Source organism: Lagenorhynchus albirostris, chromosome 20, assembly GCF_949774975.1.
Source record: "Lagenorhynchus albirostris chromosome 20, mLagAlb1.1, whole genome shotgun sequence".
Classification (NCBI taxonomy): Eukaryota; Metazoa; Chordata; class Mammalia; order Artiodactyla; family Delphinidae; genus Lagenorhynchus; species Lagenorhynchus albirostris.
Window position 1 is genome coordinate 11985347 of NC_083114.1, and position 25250 is coordinate 12010596.

The window sequence follows — 25250 nt, forward strand, 5'->3', positions numbered from 1 at the left end:
GCTTGCTCGCGGTTCATCACTACAGTCCTGTGAAGTCGAGGAGACAGAGGTGGGATGGACGAGGGCTGTTTCATGAAGGTGGGGAAAACCCCGCAGGGAGCACGAGCAGGACCATCTTTCTCTACCGTGTGCCATGTTCGTGCTGGCGCCGCTGTGTGGGTTTGGTTGGTTTGAGTTTGAATCTTTATCCTTTTCAGTGCCCAGTGAGCCAGCATTTGACGGTTTAGTCTTTTAAAGTGACGCCTCAGTGGAGTTCTTCCCCAGGTCACATTCTGAGAACTGAGTAATGAGTAAGAACCCATCACTTAAGACAGGACTCAGAAATGCTTCCTGCAGAGACAGGCTTCCTTCTTCCTGTTGACTCTTTGAAGCAACATTAGTATCTGCTATTTCTTTTTTTAAAAAATTTTTAATCTTTATTGGAGTATAATTGCTTCACATACTGTGTTAGTTGATGTTGCACAACAAAGCGAATCAGCCATGTGCATACATGTGTCCCCATATCCCCTCCCTCTTGAGCCTCCCTCCCACCCTCCCTATCCCACCCCTCTAGGTCATCACAGAGCGCCAAGCTGATCTCCCTGTGCTCTGCGGCTGCTTCCCACCAGCCAACTATTTGACATTTGTTAGTGTATATATGTCAGTGCTACTCTCACGTTAGCCCAGCTTCGCCCTCCCACCCCAAGTCCTCAAGTCCATCTTCTATGTCTACCTCTTTATTCCTGCGCTGCAGCTAGGTTTGTCAGTACCATTTTTTTTTTAGATTCCATATATATGCGTTAGCATATGGTGTTTGTTTTTCTCTTTCTGACTTACTTCACTCTGCTCACCATTGCTAATTATTAGAGAAATGCAGATCAAAACTACAATGAGGTATCACCTCACGCCAGTCAGAATGGCCATTATCAAAAAATCTAGAAACAGTAAATGCTGGAGAGGGTGTGATGAAAAGGGAAGCCTCTTGCACTGTTGGTGGGAATGTAAATTGATACAGCCACTATGGAGAACAGTATGGAGTTTCCTTAAAAAACTAAAAATAGAACTACCATATGACCCAGCAATCCCACTACTGGGCATATACCCTGAGAAATACTATTTCTTAAATGGACCAGTAATGTCTGTTAATGGAATGTGTTTATCAAAGCAGGACTCCTCAGAGCAAAAGAAAAATTAAAGGATGAATTGCTTCATGAAACCCTTTCCGTGCCACGCCTCTCCCACTCTTGTCCCTTCTAGGTCATCCAGGATATTTCGGGCTCTGAAGGAGGGCTCTCCTTGCCTTGTGATGACTTCCTTTTGTGCCCTAGGACAGATTCAGATTTCCTATCTCAGGCCTCGTTTGATTCCTCCTCTCCTCTGGAGTGGGAAATTGAACCTCGTTTGTTAGGTGTAAGTAACCTCTGAACCTCTCCTCCAAGGACGTTATTTTATGAGATTTGTATTTTATTTCTCTTTTGCTTCCTTTTAATCTTTTGGAGAATATTTTTTGAGTTCATTTAATAATTTCCCATCACTTGACTGCAGCTACCTTAAATCATCCAACGAGACAGTCTTACCAACCAGATGAGATTGGTCAGTCCCTTCACTGCCAGCCCCTTTCTTTAAGGTGGACCACAGTCATTATAATGAAGCGTGATGTGGATGCCTTTGGGGGAGGAGAGGGAAGGGGGCTTTGACTACTTTGAGAACTAGCTATTCACCCCTGACCCCTGACTTACTACTTGCTAAGCTGATAAGCATTCGCACAGTAGTGGTGGCGAAGATCATTTGAACAGGGTGCCTGTTGAGATGGGTTTAGGTAGAGACTGGAAAAACCACTCAAAGACAGCAGGCAGTTTTCATTCAAGTGGAGAATTCATCTTGGATTTGGAAACATCCCTGACTTGAACTTCTAATAATGCAAACGTAAAAAGCAAAGACTCTGGTACTTCCCTGGCGGTCCAGTGGTTAAGACTTGGCACTTCCACTGCAGTGGGTGCATGTTCGATCCCTGGTAATGGGAACTTCTGCATGTGCGGCCAATAAAAAAGCAAAGACCCCTTCTCCCACTTTGTGTATAATGGGAGTTAGACCTGAACTTGGGGAGGTGAGCCGGCCCCAGTGATACGGAGGTAGATTGCAGATACTTAGGTTTGCAGCTCCAGGGAAGTATTTTTCACATTGTTTTGACCATGACCCACAAGAAGAAATATATTACACGTCATTATACGCACACACATACTTCAAACAAACATTTCACCAAACTGTCTACACTTACTTCCTTAAACACACTCTGATATTTTCTTTTTGTGAATATGCTGGTTGGAACCCAGTAAACTGATGTCCTGACCCACTGATGGGTCTGGATCTAGCCTGAGAAGCTGTGAGGGAGCCCACAAGGAGGGGTCTGGCCCTGGCCCTGAGAGCAGCGCTTTCCCCATTGGATGTCCCTCGTGGTCTGTAAAGCACCTGGATAGTTCTGTCAGAAACTGTAGCCTGGTCTTGGCTGGGCCGTGGGGGGTTCAGGAGGGACTGCCCACACTGGAGGGCAAACAAGAGCAGGTTGGTGGGCCTCCTCATAAGGCGTGGTGTCACTCCATTGAGGCTGCATCTCTGAGTGCTGGAGAGCCGTGTGAGGGGAGGGCTGAGGAAGAGGCTGGCAGGAGAGTGAGGAAGGGAGGCCTGGTGACAATTCCTAAGCCTTTCCCCCAGGATGATGTCAGCTTCCAAAATCCCCAGCCATGACTGGAACAGGGCGGCAGCGGAAATCTCCCTGTTTAAAACGTCAGGCCTGAGTTTCACTCAACAAATATGTACTGACATATTATGTTGCAGTCATAGCGGTGGGCATGGGATGCAGAGATGTCCAAAGGCAAGGTCCCCGCCCTCCTGGAGCTTACGGTCTTAGTGAGGGACACAGACAATAAGTAAATAAGATCATATTCAAGAGTGACAGGGGCTCTAAGGGAATAAGAAAGGGTAATGGGATAGAAAGTGTTTGGGGTGGAGGCGCTTTTGGTGGGTGGTAGTAAGAACAGGACTTTTTTTTTTTTTTTTAAGGAAATGGCATTTGAATTGAAATTGATGAACAGTTGCAAAAATCTGTGCTTCCGAAATGGCAGCTTGAGAGCAAAATACAGATTTGCTGGTCCCATCCTAGCCTTAAGGGAATGAAAATATTTGGGGCAGGGCCCAGGAATTTGCATTTTTCTTCCAAATGATACCCATGCTCACTAAAACTGGAGGCGTGCTGCCCTGGGGCTTTTACTTTGAGAGGAGGTCACACCTGGTGAACTTCAGGGTCCCTTCCAACTCCCAACTCCCAGAGCCTATGGTTCAGGGAAGGGAACTTATTCCTGTGTGAGAGCCAGGCTAGGGAGAGGAGCAGGACCACGTCCGGTCAGACTGCAGGATGGCAGCGAGGGAAATGCGGAAAACAAGCGTGCACAGCCCAGCACACACGTGCACACGCACACCGAGCTCACCCAGGACCCCGCCTCTCGATGGCTGTCCCACGTTCTGAACCTGATCTTCTCAGAGGTGTCCTCATCTGTGTTCCCACTGCCTCTAATTTAATTCCACCGTCCGTGAGGGGTTGCAGATTCAGCAGCTTAGGTGAGGTCCATCTCTTGCTTTGGGAGCATTTCCACAGCTGGTCCCCGCCCTCTCTCCAGGCATCTTTAAGATCCCAGGCCTCGGCTGCCTGTCTCCCCATCCCCACCCCACCCATCCTCCCTGCCCTACAGAGTTCTCCGTGCTCTGGCCACTGGGGCGTGCCTGGCAACTGACTCCCCCGGAGTGTGGGGTTTAAACGGGCCGGCCGCAGCTGCTGCAGTAGGAACGCGCACTTCATCCCAGCCCCCATCCTGTGAGGGGAGGGCGAGCGTTGCCCCAGGGAGCAAGAAAAATCAAGAAACCTGTTTGTATCTTTCTGTCAATGCTCTTTATCCCGTCTTCGCCTCCACTTCCTGTGTTGTAGGTCCCCCTCCCCTGGCCTCAGTTTCCCCGGCCATTCAATAGGAGGAACCCCTGGATTTCTTTGGGGGCGGAGAAGGAGCGTTGCTTCCAAAGGAGACCCTCTTCTCACCGCACCCCTCCCGGGCGGCGATCGCCGGGAGGGCCCTCGCAGGCCAGTGGCCGGGCGGCGGCCCGGCGGTGTCACTGTCACAGTCAGGGGAGGAGGCAAGGTCGCAGTCTGAGGCCCCCGCCTGGCCTCGGGCGGCGCTGCCGCGGCCTCGCCAACCGCCGGACCCCGCCCGGTGAGCCGCGCACCCGGGCGCAGCGGTGCCCACACTGGAGGCCGGGCGGCGGCGGCGGGGGCGGCTCCATGCGGTACACGTGTGGCGACGCGATCGCGGGCCAGGTGAGCCGGCGCCATGGGGCAGGCGGGCTGCAAGGGGCTCTACCAGTCGCTCTTCGACTACAAGACCGAGAAGTACGTCATCGCCAAGAATAAGAAGGTGGGCCTGCTCTACCGGCTGCTGCAGGTCTCCATCCTGACCTACCTGGTGGTGTGAGTTCTCCGGGGCTCGGGGCTCGGGGAGGGGGAAGGGCCGGCCGGGGCCGCAGCTGTGGCCTCCGGGGGCTGGGAATTGGCCTGGGGGCGCCGGGGGTGCCCTGTGACTGGGCTCTGGGACCCTGCTCGGGAAGGCGGCCCTTCTTGTACCGTTGGGCTTAAGGGTGGGGGGTAAGGAGGGAGCCCTCAACTCCCCAGCGGCTCTTGAGGTGATGAGATGCGCCGGGGTTCCTGGGGTCCCCCCATTTGTGAGGCTTTCCGTGGGCAGTTCCTTTCTCCAGGGCTGGGGCCGCCAGTGCTAGGGCTTTGGGAAGGGGGCGAGGCTGCAGGGGCTTGGGCTGCAGCTGTCATGGCAGCCCCCCTGGGCCCTAGCCCGGGCTGGCCCAGGCCGGCCCCCGGTGGTTTATTTATAGTCACTGAGCTCAGTGCCAGTCTCCCGGCAGGGGCGACTCAGGAGCCTGGCATGTCCCAGAACCCCCTTCTGGCTGGCTCGCCCCACCCGCGGCTGGCCTCTCTGGGGGTCCTGCCCCGAAACCCTCTGCGCTCCCTGGCACCCAGCTCTCCTGTCTGCCCCCCTCCCCCGCCCTGCAGGAGCTGGCACCGTCAGCTGAGGGGCAGCTCCTTGGGGTCAGCCAGGCACTGTTCAGAGGCCTCACCCCCAAGCAGGGAGCGGACAGGTGGAGAGGAAATGACACCAGACAACTGGGATGCGGATGTGCCTCTTTTATTCCTTCAGTTTAATGCTGTTGAGTCCCTCCTACTTCCTGACTTGGGGAGCAGTAGAGGCTCCTCCAGGGAGGGCAGCCCTGACCTCACCTCACTCCCACCCGGAGGCCGGGCTTCATCCCTGAGCTTCATCCCTAAGACACCTGGCTGCCCCCCACCTGAGGGCCTTCTGTCTTACTGCTCCTCAGCCAGGCTTCCCTTTCCTCCCCTACGTCGTTAGCGCCCACTCATCCTTCACACCTGGGTTCTCGCATGCTCCTCCCCAGAATTCCCACAATGTAATTACGTGCGTATTCAGGGGATCATTTGCTTAACGTTTGTGCTGACTGCCCTTGTCAGCCTGGGGACGCCATGAGGGCGGGGCCTGCCTGGTATCCCCTAACTGCTTAGGGGACAGGTGTGAAACGAATGAGTGAATGAAGGGTTGTTGTTCCTTGAGTATTTGCTGAATGTTTCTGTCCAGGCCAGGCCCAGTGTGTCCCTACTAAAATGGCTGGTTGGCTCAAGGGTCACAACCCTCTCAGAGGTCCTTGGAGATGGGACAGCCTAGGGCCCCAGGACATGCCAGCTCTGCCCCCAGAGATGAGGGTGGAAGCATCCTGGTTGCTGCCTGGGACAGGCAGGGCATCCCACAGCACTGCTGCAGGACCTCAGGAAGGCAGCTTCCTGCCCTCTTCTGGCTGCAGTTTTCCCAACTTTACCAAGGGGGGTTGACCTGGACAATCTCTAATTAACAGTAACCTCAGTAATAAGTTGATGTGTTATATTCATTGAGCTCCTCCTCTGTGCCTGGCACTCACTGTGCTAAGCAATTTACGTGTGCCGTCTCATTAAAAAAAAATTTTTTTAATATTTTGATGTAATTTATACTCACAGAAAAGTTTTAAGAGTAGTACAGTTTTTTTAATGCCCTTCACCTAGATTCCTCAAATGTTAACATTTTACTAATTTGTGTTTTCCTTATCCCTTTCTCTTTCTATGTGTGTGTATACATGTGCAATTTTTTTCTGTTGAGTAGGTTGCAGGCATGATGTCTCTCGATTCCTAAATTCTTCCATGGGTATTTCTTAAAAACAAGGAATCTCTTATTTAATGAAGTAAAAGCATGAAAATTCGGGAATTAACATAAAAATATCATCTAAGCAATAGACCTTTTGTAAATTGTCCCCAAAATTACCTTTATAGGAAAAGAAAATCCGAAATCATGCCTTGTGTTCAGTTGTCATGTCTCCTTTAATCTGGAATCACTCCTGAGTCTGTATCTTATGACACTGACATTTTTTGGAGAGTGCAGGATCTTTTAAAAACCATTTTTAAATTGAGGTAAAACTCACATAGCATGCAGTTCATCATTTTAACTAACCATGTTAAATTACACAATTCAGTGGGTTTTAGTACATTCACGATGTTGTACAACCATCACCACTATCTAATTCCAGGACGTTTCCATCACCCCCAAAAGAAACCTGTGTCTATTAACAGTCATTTGCAATTCTCCCCTACCACCATCCCTCCCTTGGTAACCACTAATCTACTTTTTGTCTCTATAGCCCATTCTGGACATTTCATATAAATCAAATCATTACAACACGTGGCCTTTTTTTGTCTGGCTTCTTTCACTTAGCATAATGTTTTCAAGATTTATACATACTGTAGCCTGTGTCAGTAAATTATTCCTTTAATTGCTGAATAATACCTCATTGTATGGATACACCACATTTTGCTTATGCATTCATCTGTTGGACATTTGGATTGTTTCTACTTTTTGGTTATTAGAAATAATGCTGCTAAGAACATTCATGTGTAAGTTTTTGTGTGGATATATGATTTCAATTATCTTGGTTATATACTGAGGAGTGGAATTGCTGGGTCATATATTAATCTTTTGCGCAACTACCCAACTGCTTTCCACAGCACCTACACCTTTTTACATTCCCACCAGCAAGTACCAATTTTTCTGCATCCTCACCAACACTTGTTATTTCCCATTTTTTGGATTACAGCTGTCTTATTGGGTGTGAAGTACTATCTCACTGTGTTTTTTTTTTTTTCATCACTGTGTTTTTTGATTTGCATTTCCTGACTAAAGATGTTGAGCATCTTTTCACGGGCTTATTGGCCATTTGTATGTCTTTCTTGGTGAAATATCTATTCAAATCCTTAGCCCATATTTAAATTGGATTACTTGTCTTTTTTATTGTTGAGTTGTAAGACTTCTTTGTATATTCTGGGTACTAGACCCTTATCAGTTATGTGACTCACAAATATCTTCTCCCATTCTCTGGGTTGTCTTTTCACTTTGTTGATAGTGTCTTTTTTTTTTTTTAATTTTATTCTTGGTGACTTTTGGAAGTTTGCCAATAGAACCTCCTCATAAGTAAACTCTGGAATTCACATGTACTGTTTTTGTTGTTGTTGTTGGGGGTAGGAGTTTATTAATTTAGTTTTGCTATGTTGGGCCTTCGTTTCTGTGCGAGGGCATTCTCTAGTTGTGGCAAGCGGGGGCCACTCTTCATCGCGGTGAGCGGACCTCTCACCGTCACAGCCTCTCGTTGCGGAGCACAGGCTCCAGACGCGCAGGCTCAGTAGTTGTGGCTCACGGGCCTAGTTGCTCCGTGGCATGTGGGATCCTCCCAGACCAGGGCTCGAACCCGTGTCCCCTGCATCGGCAGGCAGATTCTCAACCACTGCGCCACCAGGGAAGCCCCGATAGTGTCCTTTGATGCACAAAAAAGTTCTTAATTTGGATCAAGTCCAACTTACCTATTTCTTCTTTTGTTGCTTGTGTTTTGGGTGTCAAAGAGTACAGGATTTTGCACTCTAATTTTGTAGAATCCCCCTCAGTTTGGGTCTGTCTGAGGTGTCATGATAAGTTCCAGGTTGTGCACCATGTCCTTTAACCATCCTCACCCCTCTGGAAGGAGGTGCACTTAGCCCTGTGTTGACCCCCAGAGTTCATTGGCTCACCCGGGGTCACATGGCAAGTGTGGGTCGAGCCGGTTTCATCCCAAGCTTGCCCAGCTGCAGGGCCTTGGCTCCTGAGAGCAGCAGCCTCTCGCTTCTGGGGTTGCTTGTCACCTCTGCTGCTTGCAGGACTGGCTTTCAGGTGACAGAGGGAGTTGTGACTCCTGCCCAGGAGCTGGTGGGAAAGGTGGAGCCCCAAGCCTGACCCCTCCACACCCTGGGGGCCTGAGGAAACTTCCTGAGGGCAGCAATGAGGCTGACGCCCACCTGCTTGCCCCTCCCTGCAGTTGGGTGTTCCTGGTGAAGAAGTGTTACCAAGACACGGACACATCCCTGCAGAGCAGCATCATCACCAAAGTCAAGGGTGTGACCTTCACCAACACCTCAGAGCTTGGGGAGCGGCTCTGGGATGTTGCCGACTATGTCATCCCACCCCAGGTCTGAGCCCCACCCAGCACAAGGGCCCAGGCTGGCAGGGTCTGGATCCGGGTGGGTGACATGGGAAACTGCTTGGGGAGCCAGGGACCTCCATTCACTGTCTCCCTTGGCCTGGGATGGCTGCAGGGTTTGCAGATAGACTCTGCCCAGGTCCTTTACCCCATGCCAAACCCCAGCCCTCCCCAACTGTGCCTTGCGGGGCTGCTCTGTTCCCATGAAACCCTGAGCCTGTTGAAACCAAATGGGACCCAGAGAACTTCCAGGTCAGTGTGAGTCAGGTGGCCTGGCACCAAGAGCCCTGCCCTTATATTGGCCACTGTCCCTGGGAGCAGTTCCTTGTGCCGGGGCCGGGCCACCTCTTCACTGCCCCTTCTCCTCTCTCCCCTCCTGTATCTCAGCTTGGACCCTGGGGGCTGAGGTCAGAATGGTTTGGGGTTGTGGGCATGGAAGAGACCCCTCTAAGCATACCTGCTCTGGGACTCGGAGGTCAGTGGGCTCGTGGGTGGGATCCACTGATTTGTGGCCCCAGTGTCTGCAACACCCATGCAGAGATCCCACCACCACCTGCCAGGCAGCCCCGGGAAGCGGGGACCCCAGATGGCAGGAGGGGGTTCCTCAACCTCCCTCTGGTTTCTCAGGGAGAGAATGTCTTCTTTGTAATCACCAACCTGGTCGTGACCCCCAACCAGCGGCAGGAAACCTGTGCTGAGGTGCGTCTTGGTGCAGAGAGCTGGGGAGGGGGTGGGAGAGCTGCCAGCAGTACTTGGGGTCCACCCCTCTCCTGAGGCAGGGGTGTCAACCCCCTCCGAGGGCCCTGGGGGATGTGTGCACCAGCGTGCATACCTGCATTATTCAGGGGAGAAGCAGGTTCTCAAGGGGTGAGCAGCCACAGGCAAGGGAGGAACCCCTGGCCTCACCCTGGGGTGGGACCTGGTTCTGAGAAGGGGTCCCTGCAAGCACCTGCCCCCCGCCAGGCACCCTTTCTCTCCTGGCAGAGTGAAAGCATTCCGGATGCCGTGTGCTATGAGGACAGCGACTGCCCTCCTGGGGAGCCTGTTGTGGCTGGAAATGGTGAGGCCTGGAGTAGACAGGGCTGGGGGCAGAAGGGGAGTTGGAAACAGGAGGTACCTGGCATTGTCCTTCTCCCACCCCTGCAGGAGTGAGGACTGGCCGCTGCCTGCGGGCGGGGAGCGAGCAAAAGGGCACCTGTGAGATCTTCGCCTGGTGCCCGGTGGAGACAAAGTCCAGGCCAGCGTGAGTGGCTGTAACCTCGGGACCCTGAGGAGTTACCCAGTCCTGGGCAGCGGGTCCCAGCCCAATGGTGGAGACATGTCCTGGGGGAGAAGCCAGGGCACCCCACAAAGGCCCCAGGACCACCCCGACATGATCAAATTGACTGTCCTTTGCAAAGGCTCCAGGGCACCCAGGGAGCAGACAGGCTTCAGCCTCCGCACAGGCATGGAGGGGGCGGGGTAGGGCCTCCTGAGCAGGCTGTCCTGCCTTGGTTTTCAGGAAGCCACTCCTGGGCGAAGCTGAAGACTTCACTGTTTACATAAAGAACTTCATTCGTTTCCCCAAATTCAACTTCTCCAAGTACGTGGGCCCATGTGTGTGGGACGCTGTGTGGAATGACCCACTGGGTGGTGAGGGGGCACCCTTTCCCGTGCGGTGGCGGCAGGGCTGTGTCCTCTCGTACTGGAGGGTGTTGGGGGTGGGAAAGCAGTCAGGATCTGAGGGGCTTTAGCCAAGGGCTCAGTGTGGGTCACACCCGGTTTCTGGCCTGGGAACAGCGAGTCTCACCTTCCTTTCACTGGCTCTTCATGGCCTCCACCCAGGACAAATGTGCTGGACACCACAGACAGAGCTTTCCTGAAGTCCTGTAAATTTGGCCCCAAGGACCCCTACTGCCCCATCTTCCGACTTGGGTCTGTGGTCAGCTGGACGGGGAGCAGCTTCCAGGAGATAGCTGTGCAGGTGGGTGGTGGGGCTGGCCGGCTCTGGGCTTGAGCTCTGCAGTGAGGAGGGGGTGTGGAGGAGGACTCACGCGATGGGGTGGCCCTACAGTCACCTGCCCATGGACCGTCTCAGAATTAGCTGTGCTGCACACTTGCACCTGCGTCTGGCTCTGAGTCCAGGGGCATCAGCTGAAACCGAGCCAGGAGCCCCACTGGCAGCCTGGCTGTGGCGTGAGGTGCCCGTCCTGCAGTAGGTGCTCGCTCGGGTCATTCCCTTCTCCCTGGAGCGTGAAGCAGGAGGATATGGGCTGTCTGTGACGCACTTTTCTCAGTCACCCCAGAGGTGTGAACCCTGGGCCTTCTTCCCTCCCGGAAGGATGCTCCAGTGGGGCCAACCCCCTGCCTGAGCTCTCCACGAAGAGCTGGTCTGTGACTTGTATCTCCAGAAAGTTCTGTGCACTGATTCTTGTCTCTTTTGCATCAAGGGTGGTGTGATAGGAATTCAGATTGAATGGGACTGTGATCTTGATAGAGCTCCCTCTGAATGTTACCCTCGCTATTATTTTAACCGTCTGGACAACAGATTTTCAGAAAACTCACTCTCTTCTGGGTACAACTTCAGGTAACTGGGGCTAAGTCTGCCACCTTATGACCCTCTCCACGTTTCGTGTCCTTGCCTGGGCGCCAGCGCTACGACACCCCTTCCTGGGGGTGGGTGTCAGAGCGGGAGGTGCAGGGAGGCTGCCAGGGGGCCTCTGGGAGAGAAGCATCGGCCATGGCTCTGGACTTGCCCTGAAGCTGAGGCCTGGGTCAGGCCCATCAGTGCCTTGGTAGTCCGGGTTGGCCCAGGAGTCGTGGGAAAGCCCTTGCCTCTTGGGGAGCGTCTGACAAGAACTTCAAAGATCTGAACGAACCTTTTATGTCACGTCAGCAAGGGGGTCTCCAACCTTTCCTGGGCCTGCTGAATGCCAGGGTTCTGGGGTGGGGGGGTTATAAATCTCCAAGGTAGTGGAGCCTGTGTTGCCAAACAGGGAAGACCCAGGTAGGCCGAGGGCTCCCCGAGCCGTGTCTCCCCCAGGTTTGCCAAGTATTACCGAGACGCAGCTGGGGTGGAGCTCCGCACGCTGTTTAAAGCCTACGGGATCCGCTTTGATGTGATGGTGAACGGCAAGGTGTGTGGGTGAGGCTCCCCTTCTGAAGCTGGGCAGGTCCTGGGAGGGTGGGGCATGCTGGGGGGGGGGCCCAGGTTGGCCCTGGGGGAGTCCCGGGGGATCCCGCTGTCCTGCTGCCTTCCTCACCCCACCTTGTCTTTCTGTGCTCCAGGCAGGGAAGTTCAACATCATCCCCACAGTCATCAACGTGGGCTCAGGGGTGGCGCTCATGGGTGTGGTGAGTACCTCTCCCCCACCCTCTTTACCCTCCGAGCACCCGCAGGGGCGGGCAGCAGGGACACTGCCCCACAGGAGTTGTCCCAGTGCTCCAGAAAGAACCAGAACTGGGGAGGTCAGTGCGGATGGGGGTGAAGAGGGCTCTCTGGGACTTCACACCCCTCCAGCAGCCCCCAGGTGGCCGTGACTACCTGGGTTTCTCTTTCCAGAGCCAGAGAGGCTTCTGCCTGTGGCTCTGCAGCTAGGGGGGGTTCTCTGGGATCCTGCGCAGCCTTGTCTCCACTTCTGCTAAAAAGAGGCAGGATCCGGCTATACACAGGGCTTCTCAGCCGCGGCCCTGTTGACACGTAGGGCCAGATCACTTTTTTGTGGGGTGACTGTGTGCATTGTAGAGTGTCTGACAGCATCCTCGGCCTCTACCCACCAGACGCCAGCGGCACCTTCCCCCACAGTTGTGACGGCCAATAATGTCTCCAGACGTCGCCAAACTGCCCCCCGGTTGTGAATCACGGGGCTAGAAAGATGAGAGGCAGGGAAGTCGGGCTGTAGTCCAGGTCTGTCCCTTCAGTTGGGCAGAGGGGCCAGCGGAGAGGAAGTAGCAGCTGGAGGGCAGGGAAAGGCTTCCTCTGGATCTTTCATGCCCCTTTGTTTTTCTGGAAGTTTTTTAAAGACAAGGCAGTCATCAGAGTGGCTCACACCCGTACCAGCAAGCCACTTGCCAAGGTTTCTGGCAGCCTTGTCCCTGGTTCCTCTGCCCAGGAGGTCACAGCAGCCCCATGGGGGCTTCCAGGAGGACCTAGGACTGACTTCTTATTGAGACCAGGAACACCATGTCCTGTAGCAGGACTCAAAGAGGCCATGTTCCTGAGAGGTGGTCAGTGGATTAAAGTGGGCCCCAAGGGCCTCCTCTTAACTGCAGCAACATTGTTGGGGAGCCCTGCACGTTTACATAGGTAACTTCCTGAGACAGGGGCCACCTTCAGACATCACTTTCTTATGATGGGGGTAAATCAGAACACAGGCATCTGGGGACACACTTGTGAAATGAAGGTAAGGAGGAAAAGTGGTAGGGGCTGGGTGGGGGGGTGGGAGGAGTGTTCTCTGTGGAACAAGGAATTGATAAGGAATTCCTTGTGGAACAAGGAATTTTTAGCATCTGGGTGGGGGGGGGGGTATGGCGGGGAAGGTTGTGCAATGCCCAGGGTCAGAGGACCTGCTTCACCTGTGGTCCTCCATCAACCCTCTCCCACCCCCCCACCCCCGCCCCCTCCTCTCGGTGCAGTGGGTGGAGTCGCCCTCTGGTGGAGGAGACTGGTATTTGCGCCATCCACTCTGGTCTGAAGAGCTTGTGTTCAGGTGTCAGTGGGTCGGTCCGCTGGGTTGGCTCAGCCCTCCTCATCTTTCCTTGACCGCTGCTGTGGTGTCCTTGCTGTTCAGATACCCTCCAGTCCCTCTCTCACTGCCTACTAGAGGGATCTTCCCGCAATGCCACAATTCTGTTCCTGGCCCTGTTCCCAGGCATGACGAGCCTGTTCCTCTGCAGTGCCCTTCCTGAGCGTTTTTTCCTTTTTCCTTATATAAAATCCTATTCAGCCTCAAGACTCAGCCCAGATGTTCCTCCCCAGGCTGAGTAGCGTCCCATCTTCTCTCTGCTGCCCCTGCTCCTGTCCCCATCCTGGGACATTGTCACTGTCATAATTTATATGCCCGCCTCCTGCACCAGAGGGGGAGTCCCCAGAGGGTCTCACTGGCTTACTCTCCCGCACCCCAGGGCAGTGCTTAGCAGACACTGGCTGAAGGCGTGATCCGATGGGATCAGGGTAGTGCGGGGTGCTCACCCTGAGGGGTCAGACAGACCACAGGCTAACTCGGGCTCTACCATGGAGCAGCTTTGTGGCCCTGGACAAAGATGCCTCTTTCTGAGCGCAGCCCCCCTCAGGGGTTGCTGCAGGATCAAATGGGATGTAGTTGGTGTCAAGTGGCCGGGTGCTCTCTGGAAGTCTAGGATCCTGAGTCAGGGACCCCAACTCTTTTGCAGGGGTCTTTCTTCTGCGACTTGGTACTCATCTACTTCATCAAAAAGAGCCACTTTTACCGAGACAAGAAATATGAGGAAGCGAGGTCAGTTATGCTTCCTCCCAGCGGCCCTAGGGGAGCCCACTAGGTCCGCCTTTCCCCCTCCCGGGCTCAGAACTCTTACCCTGGTTTTATGTCGGCGTTTGGCGGGTAGAGGCAGGGCTGAATACGGGGAGCTCCCTTGGAAGGGCTGGGTAAGGCGGAATGTTCTGAGTACCGGCTCTACAAAACTGGATTCTACTTCAGAGCAGCTGGCAGAAGACAAGACCACCCAGGCCATGGGCAGGAGACCTCATTTCCAGGCCTGGCCCTGCCACTGTCTCCCCAGGTGACTTTGGACCAGTCCCAGGCCGCCTTGGGCCTCAGTTTCTCTCTCTGTGAGATGAGCGTGTTGGTTTACATACAGTGCCTTCCAGCACCTACAATTTTAGGATTCTTGGACTTGGTGGTCCTGGTGAGCTGGGGTTGAGGGAAGCTGGAGTGGTAAGGGAAGGAAAAAAAAAAAAACGGATTTCCCCCCCCTCACTCTGGGGGCCTAGGGCAGTGGTGTGTGTGTGTGTGTGTGTGTGTGTGTGTTCGTTCAGAGGAGCTGGTGTGTGTGTGTGTGTGTGTTCAGAGGAGCTGGTTGTGTGTGTGTGTGTGTGTTCGTGTGTTCAGAGGAGCTGGGATGGGAAATGCACTGGGCGCTGCTCCCTCACTCCCACCCCAACCTGGGACGGGGCGGAGGGCCAGCCTGCATCATCTGCCTGGACTGAACCCCAGCCCTGGTTCTCGGGCTGAGCCCTGAGCCCTGACTGCACCTGCCACCCCTGCTGAGCTGCTGGGGGAAGAGGGGCGCCCCCTGCAGGGCAAGTGGCTCACCAGTCCCAGGGAGGAGGTGGGACCCACAGGCCAGGGTTAATGGGTCATGTCCTGCCCAGGGACCTAGAGGTCCTCGCCCGAATGGCAGAGTCCTCGCAGCAGAGCGTGGCACCGGACGCGGCGGGGCTGGCGGAGCAGCCAGAGGTGCAGGATGGAGGTTGCGCCCAGGAGAATGGCTGTGTGTGCCGGCAGCTCCTCCAGCCTGCCAGGTGAGGGGCTGCCCAGCCGAGGGCCAGGAACGAGGACCGCAGAGACAGCCCAGCTGGCTACTGTGCTCCCTGCTCTGGGTGACCTGGCCCCAAGGCAGCATGCCAGGGACCCAGCAGAGCCCATCCAAGCTGGACTCTGGGGGGGAGGGGTGCTGGTGGTGCTTTGGCCCCTCCACGATGCCCGTTACCCTCCAGTACCCCTGAGCGACCACAAACCTGTCTGCTTGCTATGCTATGCCCACGTTAAGACAGTACTATCATTTACTCAGGCTTACTCTGCTGGGCACTGCTCTGAGTTCTTTGTACATGTGAACTCTTTTCAGCAACCTAATGAGGTGGACATTAATATTTCCTGTTCTAATGAGGAAACCGAGGCTCAGAGAGGTCAAGTAACTTGCTCAAGTCACACAGCTAATAAATGGCAGAGCTGGGATTTGAACCTGGGCAGTGGGTTCCTAGAATCCAGTTCTCCATCAGGTTGTTTTGCCTTACCGGCCCTTCATCCCTCCACGCCTCATCAGATGCCTCCCCCTAAGCTCCTCTTTGATGTGGAAATTCTGGAGCTGCCCTAGCCTGAGGACAGTGGTGGCTGTGCTGACAGGTGACCTCCAGGCTGCCCTTCCCTGAGCACTGCCCAGAAGCCCCGGGCAGCCTGGCGCTTTCTGTAGACCTGACCACAGCCTGGCGTGGGAGGGAGCCCTGGGCTGAGTCAGGAGGCAGCCCTCAGGCCTGCTCTGCTTCCCTGCCTCGCTATATGCCCCTGAGCAAGTGCCTGGCCCTTTCTGGGCCTGTTTTCCCTTTTGTTCCGGGGGTGCTGGATACAGGGGAACCTCCAGCTCAGTGAGTAGGGTTCCCTGACTCTCCTCTCGTGAACTATGTCAGAGGCGTTCACTGACCTGGGGCTGGCTGCCCTCTGCTTCGAGCTTCCATTCTCTGCTGACTCAGCGATTGGCAGCCTCCAGTGGGGAGCTGGGCCTGGGCAGGGAAAGAGGGAGCAGTGAGCCACGATGGAGAGGGAAGGCAAAGGATGGAGAGGAGTGAGGAAAGAACGATGGAGAGGCTGGGAGATCTGCTGGGGTAGGCCTGTGCCAGCAGCCCCCCACGTGCTCCGTCACTTCCTGGGTGCTCACCTGAGCTCTGCCTACAAGAGGAAAGAGCGGTTGCCCCGCTGGTCTTGGCCAGCCTCGCCTGTTGCTGTGGGGCCACAGCGGCTGCTCATTGCTGGGCCAGCTCCAGAGGCCGCGGCCTGAGCACCTCCCTGTGCCTGGGCTGCGGCCAGGGAGCCCTCAGACTGCTGCTGTGAACGCTCACTGCCTACCGCGCTGCCAGCCAGAGGCTTCTGCAGGCGGAGCCTGCCTTTAGGGAGGCCGTCCCTGCCTGCAGGGCTCCCAAGCGTCCTCTGTGCCCCCACCCGCCCACACACAGGTCTGGCCACCAGGGGAATGGCAAGGTGAATGTGGAGCAGCTGCAGAACCTGCAGACCGTGGAGGCATAGCCAGAGCTGTTGGCTGACAGCAGGTTTGGTGAAGATTTGAGGGCAGAACTGCCCACAGCTCTGAACTGGAAAGAGTCATCGTCATCCACATGGGACGGGGCTTCCAGGCACAGCCCGCTCTCCTGCACTTTGGGATCCTGCTACAAGCTTTTTGTTGTGTGTGTGCGGAGGGGAGCCTCCCAGTGGCCACAGTGGCTCATGCAGAAGAGGCCCTGGGGAGGGGAAGGGTGGAGGGCAGGCCAGGGGCCTAGAGTGTTTTCATTTTTCCTGAGAACTTAGTAGGGCATTCAGTTATTCATTCACATAACAAACACTGATGCCTGCTGCGGGCTGGGCCCTGTCCAAAAGATGCTTGAATGAGACACTGACCTGGCCCCCAGGGAGGGGGGCATGCGTGTAATTCCCTTCAGAGCTGACAGACATGACAGCTGGGCCCAGGACGCTGGCCTTCCTCCAGCCTCTAGCCGAGACCTGCACAAATCCCTAGAGCGAATGATGGCTCCTCAGAGAAGGACCTTGGCCAACACCCAAGGGGACATGTGGCCTTGCCCCCAGGGGTGAAATTTAAAGGTGGCCAAGGAGGCAACTGGGAAAGGACTGGACCTGTGAGGAGGCAGCTGGCCATGAGGAAGGAGAGCCTCGGGAAGCTCAGGGGATAGCGTCTCACCCAGATGGGAGACACATCTGCCTGTGTGGTTTGGCTCTCGCTGTTCTGTGGGGCTTGCAGTGTCCCTGCCCGGCTTCCCTCCCTGGCTCCTCTAGGGCTCCATCTAATGAGATGATGAATGGCACTCAGTCGTCAGGTGGAAACAGTTGTTACTAGGTTGGCCTTCAGCCCCCTCCCTCAGTGGCTGTAAAGCACTGCTATTAAAGTGTGGTCTGGACCAGCAGCATCCGCATCATCTGGGAGCTTGTTAGAAATGCAGTCTCAGGCCCCTCCCTCATCCCCCTAAATCAGAACCTGCATTTCAGCAAGACTCCCAGGCGATTCATGCGCACGTGCAAGGTTGAGAAGCAGTGCTTGAGGAGATAGCGCAAGCTACCTTGAGACCAAGCAGATTCCCCCCTTCCCTCCCTCGGGAAAGTGGCATTATGCTCAATTCATTTAAATTAAAATATTTTGGCTAGGTCATACTTAAATGACTCAAAATTTAAGAGGTACAAAAGAACAGAAGTGAAAAGCTTCCCTCCCACCCGTTCCTGGAGGCAACCTGTGTTACCAATTCCAAGAGGCTCACCTGTCTTGCTGAGAATCCACTGGGTTACTCACGCCTTCCCTCAGGAAATGAACTTTTCCTGCCGCCTGCAGTCAGACCAAGTCTCCTCTGTCAGATGCAAGAGAATATGCTGGGCTAGGGAGCCGGCTGGCTCGCTTCTCCCGCTGCACTGGCTGAGGAGCCCCAGCGAAAACGCAAGGGGAGGGGTCTAGAACTCAATCATGGTTGTTGAAACCAGCTGGCAGCCCAGGCCTGCAGTGCTGCCCGTCACCCAGCAAGCCTGGGTGCTGTGTGAGCACCTGCTCTGACTCAAGGGAGCACCCTCTCTGGGAGGACCCTGGTTCTCCTCCGCACAGAGCGGGGAGTAAACATCCTTCCACTGGGGCCTTTGGACAAGAGGGTTGGAAGGGCGGAAAGGTCTCTGGCGAGGCTGGCCTCTGGGGCACAGGGGCGTGGTCCCCAGAACTGGACCCCTTCTAGATCGAGCAGCTCCTCCCCTGGGCTGCTAGGTGACCTGTCAGCAAGCCCAACCTGCTGTCTGAAGAGAAAGTGAAAACTCCAGGTGATTTGCTGTGGTGTTTCACTTCCTCTCTAAGGCTAACCCTTGGATCTGATAACACAGCATGTTACTTATATGTTTGGGAGTGAAAAGGGCAGGGGTCACGGCCACTGAGGAGTTGGGTCTGGTTTCTTTTAACCTGCTTTTGGAATCGCTTGGCAGCAGCCGTAACACTTGACAGCTGTGCTATTTGTTTTATACTGGAATGGAAATGTCTCCCTACAGCTACTCCTTCAGTCAGTAAATATTTATTGAGTGCCTACTGTGTCAGGTGTTGGACTAAATGCTGGTGACACAGTGGCGAGCAGCACAGAAACGGTCCCTGCCCAGGTGCTCAGAGTCTAGAGGTCACACATCAATCACAAACAGGATGGGATGCTTTGAGAGTCCTCAGTGAGGAGGGGCCAGGTTTCCACAAGGAAGTGACACACAAGTTGAAGTCAGAAAGGTTAGTAGCAGTCTAACTAGGTGATGGGGGAAGCATCCACGTCAGGGAACTGCATGTAGAAAAGACGTGAGAAAGAGCAACTGAGGGGCTTCCCTGGTGGCGCAGTGGTTGAGAGTCCGCCTGCCGATGCAGGGGACACGGGTTCGTGCCCCGGTCCGGGAAGATCCCACATGCCGCAGAGCGGCTGGGCCCGTGAGCCATGGCTGCTGAGCCTGCGCGTCCGGAGCCTGTGCTCCGCGGCGGGAGAGGCCACAACAGTGAGAGGCCCGCGTACAGCAAAAAAAAAAAAAAAAAAAAAAAAAAAAAAAAAAAAAAAAAGAGCAACTGAGGAACTGGAATGCAGACAGTGTCACTGGAGCAGCTTCTGTGAGGGTATCATCAAGTTAACGTTCTTTAATTTTAAGGGTTGCCCCTTTAAACTTACCGCCATGGAGGACTTAACCTGTTTCTTCAAGTCCAGCAAAGCTTTCCAGGTGGCCTTTCCCGTACACGTCAGAGGCCCCATGCTCAGGAAGCCAGACTGGCCAGTGGCCCCCATCAAAGCTTCTGGATGGTGTCACACACAGCCAGTTCCCATGCTTCTGCACAGCATCACCCCTGCCCGCGTTTTTGCAGAAACTTGGTGAATGAGTAGGAGGCTCATTAATCTTACAGAAATTGGCTTTGAAGTGAGAAGAAGAGAAGCAGGAACTTGAGCACTTTCCAAACCTGGGAAAGCCCCTTTCCCTCAGTGCACCTCATCAGGAAGATGATCATGCTAGCCTCTTAAGATCTTTCCATGCTGACATTTCAGCATCACAAGAATTGTCTATGCTTATGTTCAAGCCCTGGCCTAAAGCCATCTACCTATTCCATGCCTTTGGAGTACCATGATGCTGGCCAATGGGAAAGTTTCAAATTGGGTGCTATTAATGTGACATCATAGGGACCAGCCATTGAAAGAGCAAAGAGCGGGCTTCCCTGGTGGCGCAGTAATTGAGAATCCGCCTGCCAGTGCAGGGGACATGGGTTCGCGCCCTGGTCCGAGAAGATCCCACATGCCCTGGAGCAACTGGGCCCGTGCGCCACAACTATTGAGCCTGCGCTCTAGAGCCCGTGAGCCACAGCAACTGAGGCCCGCGCACCTAGAACCCGTGCTCCGCAACAGGAGAGGCCACCGCAATGCGGCAGAGTGGCCCCCACTCACTGCAACTAGAGAGAAACCCGCAGGCAGCAACGAAGACCCAGCGCAGCCGAAAATAAAATAATTTATATATAAAAAAAAAAGCGCAAAGTGCCCTTTACTCCTGATGCAGTGGTCATCAGGACTGATCAGTCACAGATGCCTTTTTGTGCCCTCCAAGCCCATCAGTTCCTTTCTCAGTGGCTAGCTGACCCCTGGGGATAAAGGGGGGAACGTGACTTCCTCCAGGTGTCTCTGAGTACCCCAGATAGGGTCTGCAGTGCCCTGGGAAGTCCTTAAATCACCCCATTTGGAATGGCAACTTGCACATCTGGAAAAGGGCTCCACTTGGTTCCAACCTGCCCCCCCCCTCCAAGTGGTACAACTCTCCTCAGAGCATATTCTCCAGTGGACCCAAGAATGCTCTCTACAAAAGATACCTTTCTTTCAGCTGTTTCCCCTTAGGCCAGCACACAGAATTAAAGGGGGGGAGATATCAAGCATTTTCTGGGTCCTGACCAGTATATGTATTTTCTGACATTTTAATTTGGTTATAAAACAATAAAAGGTGTTAACTTTAAATGTGTCCTGATCTTTTCTCCTTCATATTTTCATGGATACCTGGTGTTTTAGAGGAAAATGTAAAGAAGGCAAGACCAAAAGAGGCAGACACAAGAAACAAATAGTGAGCAATATATTACTTTCCTTATTGTCTTGCAAAGAAATTCAAATGAAAGGAAACTCTTTAAACTAGCAAACATTAAAGGACTAGGAAGGCACTGATAAAACTGGTCCTTTTCATTTAATGAGTATAATCTGATAAAACTCTGGAAAGCATTTGGAATCAAGTTTTTATCTTCTAGTAGCTTACTAAATTCCCTCAAAATGATATAGATGTGAAGACATGCACTGCAGTCTTTTTTATAATAACCTTTCAAACAATTTTACTGCCCAACAATAGAGGAATGGTTAAGTAAATCAGCTCACTTTTCGCCATACCCCCCAGCAGGACTCACCCTGCATCAGGACTGAACCCTCCCTTCCCACTTAGAGAAGTCCCTGAAAGGACCAGGGAGGTTGGGAGAGGGGGTGGGGTGTGTAAACCATGAACGTGAGCATCTTCATTGGTGGTCAGAGAAAGGGTTCAGAGGTGGTCACTGGGAGAAGGAGGCAAAGCTATCACCTCAGCCGCTTCTTGGCTTCATGTGAAAACATCTGGTCCAGAGCCCAAAATGGGATTCAGGAGGCCTGGGCCTCCACTATTGGTCACAGGTTACCACCTACTATCTGTAAAAGGGGACCTGAATTCAAGTTCTCAGATCCCCTTCTGATCTAAAACTGATTCTTTTCTAAAAATCCCAATCTGATCACATCGCTCCTAGCTAAAACTTTCAAAGGCTGCCCCCAATTGCTATTAGTATCAAGGGCAAACTGTAATTGAGCAAGACCCTATGTGGCCTTCCCAGGACAGAATGTCCTCCACATGCCTCCTGTCTGTAGAAAAACTTTAGCTTCCTAGGCTTTCCCCCAGTTCCAAAGAATAAATTTAATCAGAGAAGGGAGAAAACACAGAAAGAAAGAAAAACAGTCAAGCAAGACAAAATAATAGCTAAACTAAGGCAAAGACCTTTAGTTCCTCCTCAAGGGCTATAGATAACATTCTGAGCCACCTCCTTTGAGCTGTTTTGCAGATAATGAAACCCTCACCAGGTGGAAGAAGTTAACTGTATGCTGCCCACAAGCAGGAGACCCCAGACCTGTTAGAACCAGAAGGTTGATGATGTTAACTCCTGGTCACCTCAACAGCAACCAATCAGAAGACTGTCCACAGGTTGATCACGCACCCTGCAACCCTCTCCCTCACCCTGTCTTAAAAAACCTTTCCCTGAAAGCCATCAGGGAGTTTGGGCCTTTTGAGCACTAGCTGCCTGGTCTCCTTGCTTTGCGCCTGCAATAAGCACTGCACTTTCCTTCACCACAACCCAGTGAAAGTAGATTGGTTTTACTGCGCATGGACAAGTGGACCCAAGTTTAGTTCGGCAGCAAAACCTCCCACTGTGCTCTACCTCAGGGCCTCTTCTAACTTTGCAGACACAGGCCAAACTCCTTTGTTCTCACTGGCCCTCACACATGCACTTTCTTGCAAGTAACTCCTTCTCCACACTTGACTGTTACTCAACCTTTGCATCCTAGTTGTAATGTTATTTCCTCAAAGAAGCTACCCCAGGGGCTTCCCTGGTGACTCAGTGGTTAAGAATCCACTTGCCAATGTAGGGGACACAGGTTTGAGCCCTGGTCGGGGAAGATCCCACAAGCCGCGGAGATACTAAGCCCGTGTGCCACAACTACTGAGCCTGTGCTCTACAGCCCGTGAGCCACAGCTACTGAGCCCTCATGCCACTGAGCCCACATGCTACAACTACTGAAGCCTGTGCGCCTAGACCCCATGCTACGCAACAAGAAAAGCCACCGCAATGAGAAGCCCATCAATACAACTAGAGAAAGCCCGCGTGCGGCAACAAAGATGTAATGCAGCCAAAAATAAATAAATAAAATAAGTAAATTGAGAGATTGGTTCAAGATGGCGGAGTAGAAGGACGTGCTCGCACTCCCTCTTGCGAGAGTATCGGAATCACAACCAACTGCTGAACAGTCATCGACAGGAAGACACTGGAACTCACCAAAAAAGATACCCCACATCCAAAGACAAAGGAGAAGCCACAACGAGATGGTAGGAGGGGTGCAATCACAATAAAATCAAATCCCATAACTGCTGGGTGGGTGACTCACAGACTGGAGAATACTTATACCACAGAAGTCCACCCACTGGAGTGAAGGTTCTGAGCCCCACATCGGGCTTCCCAACGTGATGTCCAGCAACGGGAGGAGGCATTCCTAGAGAATCAGACTTTGAAAGCCAGCAGGATTTGATTGCAGGACTTTGACAGGACTGAGGGAAACAGAGACTCCACGCTTGGAGGGCACACACAAAGTAGTGTGCGCATCGGGACGCAGGGGAAGGAGCAGTGACTGCACAGGAGACTGAACCAGACCTACCTGTTAATGTTGGAGGGTCTCCTGCAGAGGCAGGGGCGGGGGGGTGGAGGTGGGGGGTGGCCGCTGTGTCTTACTGTGAGGACAAGGACACTGGCAGCAGAAGTTCTGGGAAGTACTCCTTGGCATGAGCCATCCCAGAGTCCTCCATTAGCCCCACCAAAGAGCGGGTAGGCTCCAGTGTTGGGTTGCCTCAGGGCAAACAACCAACAGGGAGGGAACCCAGCCCCAACCATCAGCAGACAAGCGGGTTAGGATTAAAGTTTTACTGAGCTCTGCCCACCAGAGCAACAGCCAGCTGTACCCACCACAAGTCCCTCCCATCAGCAAACTTGCACAAGCCTCTTAGATAGCCTCATCTACCAGAGGGCAGACAGCAGAAACAAGAACTACAATCCTGCAGCCTGTGGAACAAAAACCACATTCACAGAAAGATAGACAAGATGAAAAGGCAGAGGTCTATGTACCAGATGAAGGAACAAGAAAAAAACCCCCAAAAAACAACTAAATGAAGTGGAGATAGGCAACCTTCAGAAAAAGAATTCAGAGTAATGATAGTGCAGATGATCCAGGACCTCGGAAAAAGAATGGAGGCAAAGATCAAGAAGATGCAAGAAATGTTTAACAAAGACCTAGAAGAATTAAAGAACAAACAAACAGAGATGAACAATACAATAACTGAAATGAAAACTACACTAGAAGGAATCAATAGCAGAATAACTGAGGCAGAAGAACGGATAAATGACCTGGAAGACAGAATGGTGGAATTCACTGCTGCGGAACAGAATAAAGAAAAAAGAATGAAAAGAAATGAAGACAGCCTAAGAGACCTCTGGGACAACATTAAATGCAACAACATTCACATTATAGGGGTCCCAGAAGGAGAAGAGAGAGAGAAAGGACCAGAGAAAATATTTGAAGAGATTATAGTCAAAAACTTCCCTAACATGGGAAAGGTAATAGCCACCCCAGTCCAGGAAGTGCAGAAAGTCCCATACAGGATAAACCCAAGGAGAAACAGGCCTGGACACATAGTATCAAATTGGCAAAAATTAAAGACAACGAAAAATTATTGAAAGCAGCAAGGGAAAAACGACAAATAACATACAAGGGAACTCCCATAAGGTTGAGAGCTGATTTCTCAGCAGAAACTCTATAAGCCAGAAGGGAGTGGCATGACATATTCAAAGTGATGAATATGTAACCTACAACCAAGATTACTCTACCTGGCAAGGATCTCATTCAGATTCGATGGAGAAATCAAAAGCTTTACAGACAAGCAAAAGCTCAGAGAATTCAGCACCAGCAAACCAGCTCTACAACAAATGCTAAAGGAACTTCTCTAAGTGGGAAACATAAGAAAAGGACCTACAAAAACAAACCCAAAACACTTAAGAAAATGGTAATAGGAACATACATATCGATAATTACCTTAAACGTGAACGGATTAAATGCTCCAACCAAAGACACAGGCTTGCTGAATGGATACAAAAACAAGACCCATATATATGCTATCTACAAGAGACCCACTTCAGACCTAGGAACACATACAGACTGAAAGTGAGGGGATGGAAAAAGATATTCCAAGCAAGTGGAAATCAAAAGAAAGCTGGAGTAGCAATACTCATATCAGATAAAATAGACTTTAAAATAAAGAATGTTACAAGAGACAAGGAAGGACACTACATACTGATCAAGGGATCAATCCAAGAAGAAGATATAACAATTATAAATATATACGCACCCAACATAGGAGCACCTCAATACATAAGGCAACTGCTAACAGCTATAAAGGAGGAAATTGACAGTAACACAGTAATAGTGGGGGACTTTAACACCTCACTTACACCAATGGATAGATCATCCAAACAGAAAATTAATAAGGAAACACAAGCTTCAAATGACACAACAGACCAGACAGATTTAATTGATATTTATAGGACATTCCATACAAAAACAGCAGATTACACTTTCTTCTCAAGTGCACACGAAACATTCTCCAGGATAGATCACATTTTGGGTCACAAATCAAGCCTCAGTAAATTTAAGAAAAGTGAAATCATATCAAGCATCTTTTCTGACCACAACGCTATGAGATTAGAAATCAATTACAGGGAAAAAAAACCATAAAAAAACACAAACACATGGAGGCTAAACAATACGTTACTAAATAACCAAGAGATCACTGAAGATATCAAAGACG

General features: G+C 52.4%; 2 protein-coding genes across 6 annotated transcripts in view; one reads left to right on the forward strand and one right to left on the reverse strand.

Moving 5' to 3' along the window:
- HASPIN (histone H3 associated protein kinase) overlaps nucleotides 1-3905 on the reverse strand; it is a 63817-nt gene extending 59912 nt beyond the window's left edge. For all 3 annotated transcript variants that reach the window (XR_009537489.1, XR_009537490.1, XR_009537488.1), the window contains exon 1: nucleotides 3465-3905. The gene's annotated coding sequence lies outside the window, so the exon portion shown is untranslated. The remainder of the gene's footprint in view (nucleotides 1-3464) is intronic.
- Nucleotides 3906-3934: 29 nt separating this feature from the next.
- Nucleotides 3935-18643, forward strand: P2RX5 (purinergic receptor P2X 5). 3 transcript variants are annotated; one of them, XM_060133687.1, is made up of 13 exons: nucleotides 3935-4492; nucleotides 8473-8623; nucleotides 9262-9333; nucleotides 9619-9694; nucleotides 9781-9877; nucleotides 10136-10216; nucleotides 10459-10597; nucleotides 11064-11200; nucleotides 11657-11750; nucleotides 11902-11967; nucleotides 14005-14087; nucleotides 14289-14496; nucleotides 14963-18643. In XM_060133687.1, the coding sequence occupies exons 1-13, from the start codon at nucleotides 4356-4358 to the stop codon at nucleotides 15314-15316; spliced, it is 1695 nt and encodes a 564-aa protein (XP_059989670.1). In that variant the 5' UTR covers nucleotides 3935-4355; the 3' UTR covers nucleotides 15317-18643. The 3 variants fall into 3 exon arrangements, with proteins under 3 accessions (XP_059989670.1, XP_059989672.1, XP_059989673.1); XM_060133689.1 differs by lacking the exon at nucleotides 14289-14496 and having other exon boundaries at nucleotides 3939-4492; nucleotides 14963-15256; XM_060133690.1 differs by lacking the exon at nucleotides 14289-14496 and having other exon boundaries at nucleotides 3940-4492; nucleotides 16538-18643.
- Nucleotides 18644-25250: the final 6607 nt, after the last annotated feature.